Source organism: Petaurus breviceps, unplaced genomic scaffold (assembly GCF_028583685.1).
Source record: "Petaurus breviceps papuanus isolate PSGF00001 unplaced genomic scaffold, PetGlider_PUasm1.0 186, whole genome shotgun sequence".
Classification (NCBI taxonomy): Eukaryota; Metazoa; Chordata; class Mammalia; order Diprotodontia; family Petauridae; genus Petaurus; species Petaurus breviceps.
The window spans coordinates 54,692,238-54,702,720 of record NW_027185798.1 but is presented as its reverse complement, the minus strand read 5'-3'; the positions used below and the strand labels follow the sequence as shown (position 1 = coordinate 54,702,720).

Below are 10,483 nucleotides of genomic sequence, written 5' to 3'. Positions count from 1 at the left end.
CATAACGATTATACTCACTGAAGCCCACACAGCTAATAAGTGTCCAGTGTCTTAGGCCAGTTTTGAGCTCAGGTACTCCTAACTCAAGGACCTGACTCTTTTCAGTGCACCACTTAGCTGCCCTTAATCTCTTCTTAATGTCCTTTTAACCAGAACATTCTGAGTACCAGATGTGTCATATAGTTACTTGGTCCCTAGATATCTTTTCTTGGACAAAGTGCTTATTCCCCAGACAGCTATAAAAGGGTCTCTAGTTACCTGGTTCTAAAAGTAGAGATTCCTAGAAAATTCTGACATAATATAATTTAGTATAATCAATTAAAGTTAGTTCTTAAATTTTGAAATTTCTGATAATTTCAGTTTATATTCCATTTGCAGTTTCTATCCTAACCAAATCTGGCACCACACATAATATTTTTAAAATTCATTAAGGTTCAAACATAATATGAGCTGCTTTTCCCTTTACAATTATCAGACATATACTTTACTAATGGGAAAATAATTTCACTTTCTTTCCATTATCTATACAATTTATGTGTAAAATCCTAATCTAATTTTGAGAATTTATTACTAAAAGATACTCCAAGATTGAATTTTCATGATAGATAAACTTGGTAGCCAATCATATGATCCTATTACTTTCTCAAAATTTACTATTCAATTTATTTAGAAAATTTTTCATTATATCTTTGTCTTATTACTTTGTTTCATCATTTCCCCCTTAGGAGAATGATATCACTAAATTATAATTGGGCACAACTACTTGTTAAAATTGTAAGATGTTCATACCTGCATTCTATTATACTAACTCAGAAATGTTCCAGTATCAAACTATTATTTAATAGATTTAGTACTGTACTTACCAAACTTGATTATAGAAATACACTATAAAAGGAAAAAGAAGTAAATTGTTATAACTATGTCATGTATCATAACAGAGGGAAAATTCCCTGTTTGATTCCAGGGATGAGTCATATTTGGTAGTCAATCACATAGTCACAAGATCTTAAAAGCAATACTCAGGATTCACCAGATGGGAGTTTTCCTTTTCAAAAAGGAAATAGCACAATGGGGTGGTATAGTCAGGAAGATCCTACCTAGGATATACCTGAGGTCATCCCCAAAACTTTTCCCAGGCACAGACCTTTAGGAGTTCCCAGATTACAGCACATGCCATTTTCTACTATTGGCTTCATGACAATTCAGTCATCAAAACTCAAAATAAAAATAAAATAATTACATTCTCAGAATTTTTTAGCTTAAATAGCAAAATTTCACTAACCACAACTTTTCCTACCAGTTAACATTTCATTTATCCTTCACTTATAAATTAATGCTACCCATATTCTGAGACTTCAGACATGAAGAGAATACCTTATAGTTGACTCATCATTAATATGTCAAAACTACATTTTAAACCATCTTATACACTTTCAAAATAGCAAATATCTTCTAATAAAATTTTTCTATTATATATTATTATCATCTCCTTCATGAAAATGTCTTATTAAATATTCAACAGTGTTAAAATATCTGTTTTTAACACTGCCTTTTAATCGCCCAGTTCATGTGTAACAGCATCCAGATTAAAAAGTTCTTTCATCTAACAGCATTTCTGTTACAATGGTCTATAAAATTTCACAATATAAGAGAATTTAGGAATACAACAATAACAGTAACAATATCATATATTTAAAACATGAAACAAAACTTTAGATGACACCAATTGCATTTCCTAACTATCAATTAAAAATCATTCATCTTATTACCTTTGGCATTTTAAAACCACTTTAGAGTTATCAGATATGGAACAATTACATTCAATTAAATAAATATATTGTAGAACTTAGTATATGCCAGTCACTGTGATAATCACTTTACAATCATTATATTATTTTGATCTTCACAACAACCATGAAAGTGGGTACCATTTTTATTTTTATCTTTACAGATTAGGAAACGGGGACAAACAGAGATATGATAATTTGCCTAAAGTTGCAGAGCTAATAAAATTTCTGCAACCAGAATGTAATTCACTTTTTTCCCAGCATTTTTAAAAAACATCTGTATTTGGGAATCTGATCTGAGATGAGAAGGGTTAATAAGGAGAGGAAGAAAGTCTATGAACTGAGGAACGATTTACCTATTTTTTTTCTTTCTTCCCTCTAGTATTACTTTCAAACTAGCTGTCTTCCTTCATTGAATGGGAACAATGAAGCTATTAATCTTGCTATTACTTTTAAAACTTTTATAAAATGTAATCCTTATTTTTCCTCAAAATAAATTCCACAGAGTGTTAGGACAAAAAAAACACTTAGGAGGATATTTCAGAAGAAAGTGAGTTCCTGAATTACCCCCAAGGTCCCAGGAGTTCTCCCCTGCAATCTTAAAAATGATGTCTTTAAACCTTTAAAGTATGCTAAGATGTTTTTAGCAGTTCTACAAACTTTGGTTATCTGACTTTTTTTCTTATTACCTATTCTTCTGAGGAAAGTCTAAAGTGGAAGTTAATCCTGTTTACTGGGAAAGTTGCTTCAATTAAGAAAGTTCATTACTTTCCTAGTGTTCTAATGAACCCTTAGAAGTCTTCCTGGCTGAAGGCATTTTAAATCTTAAAAGGTAACAGAATCTACACAGACATTTGACTCAACACAGACATTTTACAGACAGAAATACAGACAAAACAACAAGACAGGTACAAACAAAAGAAAGAATGCAATCTCAATGTGTACAGAGGCACACAGTTATAGAGGTGTGCAGTTTCAATTTTACAGAGGTGTGCAGTTTAAAAAAAAAGACAGACAGGCAGAGGGACTAGAGGCAAGAAATTACAATATTACAGAAGTGGGCAGTTAAAAAAAACAAAACAAAACAGCAGAGGCACACAGAGAGACCAGTTAACAGAGGGGTGTAGTTTATGCAATGATACCAGAGTGATCTGATATGAACCAGGTCACCAGAGGAGCCATGATATTATTTTCACAAAGAATGATGAGGACCATCAACCAAGATAGCAGCTTGAGATTGGAGCAGGGAAAAGGGTAGAGGACTCACCAGATAAGGAAGGAGTCAGACTGCACAGAAATAGATCTCCAGTGGTGCCTAGTCCATTCCCACCCGTAACAGAGAGTCCAATGGTGCAGTTCTGTGTCCAGTCTCACTCCTGATGCCATTCAATGTCAACTGGACTGAACAGGACTCTAACCTGTGGGAGGCTGGAGTCCAAAAGAGCAGACTAGACACAGGAGATTCAAGATTCAAATAGAGGTTTAATTTCAAAGTGAGGGAAGGAGTTTGCAAGCAAGGAGACAGATTATTCACATGTGCTGGGACCCTAACCCTAGTGTGGGAACCACTTTAGTGTGGCTGAACCTTGATTTACATGCTTGCTTCTAGACAAAGACTCAAACAGCATAGTGTAGCAAAAGTGGGCAGCAACAGCAAGGCATAACAGTAACTTTGAGGCAAGTTGTTGTAATGCAATGTCAAGCAAAGGCAACTTCCCAAGGTTCAAAATACAAGCATAGGTCCTCTCCATTTTATTAAGTGAAAAATTAAGAACCAAGATGATCAAAATATGACATTATTCAAAATACAGCATTTACTAAGTATGATTCAATAATCTCCAAGTACGACCACACCCCTGGACATTACCTTCATTTAATCAATTACAAAGTCCCTCTTCTAAATACTACTCCACTCCTAGGCTGTACCTTCATTTAGTCCATCACAAAGCCCCTGTTCTCAAATGGAGATTAGTTTCCAATTATAAGTAAAATACATTCATTTGTTCAATCACAGAGCACAAAAAGGTCAAAAGTTCCCCACCCTCGGATCACAATTGAATCTACCCCAGAGTTACAACAAGCTTAAGTACAGCATTTAATACCCAAACGGAGGTCTTTTCTTCATCTTGACATAAGGCAAGTTTTCAGCAATCTTTGTTCCTGGGGAGACAAAGCTTAGCAAGGCCACAAGATACATTGTCAGTGTCTTCATTAATTCATTCTCTGTCTGCAGAACAGTCCTAGGACCCCTGAGAACATTAGCAAAACCCTCTTCCAGGATTTCTGTAAACATACAACAAGAAAATCCTTCTTTAGGTCTTCTGAACCAACAGAAAGGTTCCAACGTTTCTGCAACAACAGCACTGTCCTTCACCAGTGGACAGAATTCACTCTCTGTCTGCAGAACAGTCTCAGTAGCTCTGAACCAACAGCAAGGTTCTCAGACTTCTGCAACAACAGGACTGTCTTTCACCAGTGGACAAATCAGGCAAAACAACATCAAAACAGACAGACAAAGTACCATCATTACAGCCAAGTCTCCTCAGTTCTTGGCAGCTCTGGGTGGCAGCTCTCAAAAGTCCTGACCAATTCAAAGTGGCCCTTAGCAATCCTCTCAGTCTCTCTCTGCCTCCAAAGGTGCTGCTTCCAGAAAGTTCTTCTGCCTCTCTCTTGTGTCTCTCCAAATTAACGTCACCAGCTTCTCCCAGTTCAGCCCTCTCTTTTCACGTCAACAAGTCCATCCCACAAGTGGAATTCACAAGCTCTGGGTTTTAACACAATCAAACCAAAAACCAAGCCAATACAGGGGGATCTTTAAATTACATTACTATTACAGTTGTGTAGTGACAAAAAGCAGGCCTTCATGTTTGGATTAGTTGGTGCTTGCCTGGCTCAGGGACCACCATTTCCAGAAGGTGAGTGCAAAGGATTGTTCTTATACCAAGCTCAGGCACAGCTTTCTTGCTGGGCCTTAACTCTGCAAAACAGTTTGTCTCCTAATATCTTGACACTTCTTGATAAGTGCTTGTTATGTCTAATGTTCTCTGCTTATGAAAAACACTAAATCCTTAAAGGTTATCTGTGGTTATGATACTGTGAAATTTTATGGACTATTTTTATCTGTTGAATTTTACACAGCTTCTAGTATTTTTCAGAATAAAAATAAGTCTGTGCTCTAAATAGCCATCCATTCAAATTAATATTTGCTAATTTGTTTCTTATAGGAGCATAAATGATTACTGAAAAGAGGGCAAACAAATTCAAAGCAAAATGAGGCTCTTGCTGCTGCTTGCAGCCATTGAAGTCTGTTGGGCACAGTATGATCCCCATACCCAGAAAGGTCAGACATCTATTGTCCACTTATTTGAATGGCGCTGGGATGACATTGCTCTCGAATGTGAACGTTACCTAGCTCCAAATGGCTTTGGGGGAGTTCAGGTATGTGCACTTCAAAATTTATTTGATTTAAATATTCTAGGCACAATAAATAATTTTAATTTATGCCTGTATCTACAAAGAAAAGAGGATAAATTGAAAAGGTTGGACTAGATGATCTCAAGGGATGCCTCTAGTAGTAAGAACTAGGTAGTGCAGTGTAGAGAGTCTGGGACCTGGAATTAGGAAGACCTGAGTTTAATTCCAGCCTCAAACACTAGGTTTCTGACTATGGGCAATTCTTTAACCTCCATCTACCTCAGTTTCCTCATCTGTAGAATTGGGATAATAATAGCAGCTTTTGTTATTACCTGTCTACCAGGGTTTCTGTAAGAATCAAATGAGTTAATATTTGTGAAGGGATTTGCAAACTTTCAGGTGCTATGTAAATGCTAGCTATTTTCATTAATTCCTATCTTAAGCAGTATAGTACAGAGGCAAAATCACTCCTCATTGTTGCTCAGTCGTGTCTGACACTTCCTGAACCCATTTGTGGTTTTTATGTTTTGTTTTGTCTTGTTTGTCAATAATACTAAAGTGCTTTGCCATTTCCTTCTCCAGCTTATTTTACAGATGAGAAACTGAGGCAAACAAAGTGAAATGAGTTGCCCAGGGTAATATAGCTAGTAAGGGTCTGAGGCCATATTTGAACTCAGGGAGATGAGTCTTCCTGACTTTGGGTCCAGTGCTCTATCCACTATGTCACCTAGGAGCTTTGAAAGCACCAGACATGGAATTGAAAGATCTGAGTTCAAATCCTGATTCTGCCACTTACTAGCTTTGTAACCTTTACCAAGTCACTTTAAAGCTTTGTGTCTCAGTTTCTTCATCTGTAGGTGGTTGGGCAGGATAACCTTTCTGTTCCCCCAGCTCTAAATCTGATTCTACAAGTAAATGTATGTGAAATGACCTTTAAGAACAGTTATGATGCTGTGCAAATAAGGGGTTCTACCAAAGTAATGCACTGACTTCTAGTTTAAATCTTTAACAAAATATTAAAACTCATTGTGTCCCATAATGTAGGTCTCACCTCCAAATGAGAATGTGGTGATCAATAGCCCTTCAAGACCTTGGTGGGAAAGATATCAACCAGTTAGCTACAAGATATGCACACGGTCTGGAGGTGAAGATGAATTCAGGAACATGGTGAAGAGATGCAATGATGTTGGAGTAAGTAGATAACAAGCAGTTTAAGTCAAGGGTTCTTCTTCTGGGGTCCGCAAATCCCCAAGAGGTCTGTGGCTAAATTCCAGAGGGTCCATGAACTTAGATGTCATAAAATTACATTTTGTTTTCACTAAACTCTAAGTGAAGGTTAGAATTTCCTTTGGTTGTTTAAAATGTCATTCAGAGAAGGGGTATATGTGTTTCCCCATACTGTTTAAGGGATCAATGATACATTAAAGATTAAGAACCTCTGTTGGAAGGTTCAGGAGATTACATTGTTAACTTTCCCTGCCTCATGCATGCAGCCTTCATCTAAATTGTGCTCACACTGATACCTCTGTTATCTCATGCTATTGGAGATTTATTCCCATAGAACACATTGGACCTACATCTATCTATGTGTCTTTGTCCTATACAACTCTTGTCTCTGTCCTGTAACTCTTCCACCCACTTAAAACACATACACATAAACACACAAGTTTATACTCTCTAGTTCCCAAGTAGTAGCTATTTAAAATTAGTCTTTTCTAAATCATCTTTTCAATTCATTAATGGACCAGAGGAATGTAAACCAAAGAAACTTGATGGTAGTACAGTTGATCTGTGCTTTTCTGAGGAAAAAAAGCTTGTTAAACTAGGAAAAAATATATAATTTCAAAGTTCACTCCTGTTCCCAGCTAAGATATTGCTCATCATTCCTTGAATTTTAATTCACTATTTTTACAGTCTATGTAATACACTAATGAATGCATTATGCCATTATGTAAAATGACGTATTGTTCACCAGAATTCATAATCTAACCTCTGATGATCAAACTACATTTCATATATAGATCAGATGACAAAGTGGTCATGCCATCATAAATCTTTCCACTTCAAAACCTTTTATTCTTTTAAGCAATCTGTTGATAGGTAGCTTAATGGACTGTAATAATGTTTTAAAGATGCTTCTTAAAGGGGTACTCTCAAATGGGCAGAAAACACACAACAGCCCACATGTCTACAGCACACATAATTTAGTCTGTTTAGCCAAACTGATTTAATGAAGCAATTGGTTTAATTCCATTGACCAATGAGTTCACTCACCACAGATTATTTGGTTGTATGTGCCTATAAATATATTCTTATGAAAGAGAAACAAAATATGTTTAATCTGTTCTCTTGGGAAATAGTTCTGGGGGAGAGGTAGTACATTTGAGAAAAGGTGAATATTAGCTCCTTGAAGTTAGAATTGTTTGATTTGTCTTTGTACTTCCAGTGCCTTGCCTTAAAGTGTGCCATGCAGGGAGGGGTATTTGTTCTATTACAGGTAGAAGGAAGAAGAATATATTAAGTTATGTTCATTGCCTGACTTAATGTCCAAGACTCCAGCGTCTAAAAGGAATCAGGGGTTGCAATGGGAATGGGAATTTGAAGATCTTCCCTGCCCCTTAATAGACCTAGGGCGGAGTTTGAAGACCTTCCCTGCTTTGAAAGTAAATGCCCCCTTATAGGCTGAATGTAATCACATGGAGCCTATGATGGAGAGAATTAGCTGAAGGGTAGAGGAGAGTCCATAGGAAGATTCACTGCTTTGAAGATAAACTCTGCCCTCTAATAGGCTAAATATAGTCACATGGATCCTGTGGTGGGAAGAATTTGCTAAAGGGAAGCAGAGCCCACAGGAAGCTGGTAGTGAGAGCTAGTGAGATGGTGGGGGACAGAGGGTGCTCTGGTACGGAGTCAGATAGGCACGTGAGTAGATATTGATCTTGTATTGGTTTGTGGAAAGGCTGAAGGATGCTGTAGCTCTCAGCATTATTATGGCTTCTGAATATCTTTGGTACTATGATGGAATCAGCTTACTGGTTTTGGGATTCAATTTTTGGTGTCTAAATAAATGTTTCAGTTCTGTCCTATACTTGGAGAATCTGGTATATTTTGTGATAGAATGTCATGTGATATTTATAGTCATAGTCTTTATCATGATTGTGGGTACTGCAAATATTGGATTTGCGCCACAGGAATATTTTCAAGAATTTATTAGGATCTTCCATCTCCTTACACGTAGTGGCTCAAAGAGCTGGACCTGGAGTCAAGAAGAGATGAATTAAAATATGGCCTCAGACAATTCCTAGCTGTGTGGCCCTGGGCAAGTCACTAACCCACTGTCTTCCTCAGTTTCCTCACCTATAAAATGGAACTAATAATAACACCTACCTCCCAGGTTTGTTGTGAGGATCTAATGAGAGAACAATAGTAAAGTGCTTAGCACAATGACTGGAACATAATATGTCTTATGTAATTATTAGCTTTTTACATTTTTTTTACTAGTTTTATTTTGTTTTATATCTCCTGTTTGCTTTATTCTTCTGTTGTTCATATGTGGATCTTTTATGAGAGACAATATGGTTTGATGGGAAGAATGCTGGACTTGCAATCAGAAGATTTGTTTTTGAGCCCTGACTCTGCTTTCTAATAATTAGATGACCTTGGACAGATCACTTATCCTCCCTAGAATTTAGTTTCCTTGTCTGTAAAATAAGGATAATACTATTTGCCCTCCCTCCTTTATAGGTGGTTTAAAAGGCTCAAATGAGACAATTCATGAAAATGGACTTTTTAAACTGTAATGCTTAATATAAATGTAGCTTGTTATCCTAATGGGTGAGTAAGAATGTGGGGAGAGGGTGACACTTTCCCCCTTCAGTGAGTCCTCCCTTCCCTTGTTATAATAAAATAAAAAATAGCAAAGCAAAACTATCTGACACAATGGCCCTGTGTGATAGCACAGGCAACATCCTGTACCTGTAGTACCCTTCCCAACTTAATATTAGTCACTACAATGAATCAGCATCTAGCTTTGTTTCAGTCCCTTTTTGTTTGTAACATTATAATCATTGTGTATATCCTCCTATTGTCTCTGTTTACTTAACTCTCCAATAGTTCCCCCAATTTATATGGAACTAATGACCACTGATTTTCAGGCCCAGCCTGATTTATTTGAAGTCCAGAGACCAAAGACAGTTTCATGGCTTAATTATAAAACATCAAGGAAGACAGATTTATAAACTAATTGAAAGAGATGTCTCACTTCATTGACATTTTCTATAATTCATTAAATGATGGGGAGAAGTAGCATCCTGAGTTAGAAACAGGACAGAATGTGGACTCAGAAGCTGAGTTCAAGTCCTTTCAGTGAGGCCTTATCTGCCAATCTCAATCATTAACTTTGCTTTTGCAGGTGAACATTTATGTGGATGTTGTAGCAAATCACATGTCTGGAAGCGGTGTGAGTGCCGGAACAAGTAGCACCTGTGGAAGTTACTTCAATCCTGGAACAAGAGACTTTCCTGCTGTTCCATACTCTGCCTGGGATTTTAATGATGGTAAATGTACAACCAGCAGTGGGGGAATTGAAAACTACAATGATGCTTCTCAGGTAAAATTTTAGTGGTTATTAACTAGCCGTTTATACTTTATCTGAACTCAAGTTTTCTCCCCAGCCTGACTTTCCTAGTTGACTCAAACAGTCCCATGTTCCTACCATTTGCTGCCTAGATGGTTTGTGTCCATGCATATCAGTGTCCCCCTGTCCTGGACTGTTGCAACAATCTCTTATTTGGTCCCCTGCTTCCTGTCTCTCCACTGTTTAATCCATATTCCATGCAGCTGCCAAAGTGATATTTCTAACTCACAGGTCTGGCCATGTCACTCACTTGCCTAAGATGCCTCAGTGGCTCCATATTGCCTCTGGGATCAAATACAAACCTTTCTTTTGGTATTTAAAGTTCTTTCCCATTTGGCTCCAGCCTATCATTCCAAACTGTTACATGTTCCTTGCCCTCACCCACTCTATGTTCCAGCCATATTGACCTGGTTGCTGAAACTTGTACATGACATTTTCTTTCCAAACACTTGCCTTTGTCTGGAATTCTCTTTCTCTTAATTCCACATTGTGGGTTCCTAGCTGCCTTCTAGATTTACCTCAAGTACTATCTATTACAGAAAATCTGTCCTGGTATCTCCTGTTTTTAGTGTTTTTGCACCCTCTATCCTTCCCCAATGATATATATATATATATATATATATATATATATATATATATATATATA

General features: G+C 37.0%; 1 protein-coding gene across 1 annotated transcript in view; it reads left to right on the top strand.

Moving 5' to 3' along the window:
• Positions 1-5,026: 5,026 nt before the first annotated feature.
• The window catches only part of LOC138162200 (alpha-amylase 1B-like), a 20,873-nt gene continuing 15,416 nt past the window's right edge, over positions 5,027-10,483 (top strand). Inside the window, exons 1-3 of the mRNA XM_069089245.1 lie at positions 5,027-5,225; positions 6,246-6,392; positions 9,613-9,810. Of these exons, the coding sequence (XP_068945346.1) occupies positions 5,058-5,225; positions 6,246-6,392; positions 9,613-9,810 (513 nt within the window). The 5' untranslated portion in view covers positions 5,027-5,057. The remainder of the gene's footprint in view (positions 5,226-6,245; positions 6,393-9,612; positions 9,811-10,483) is intronic.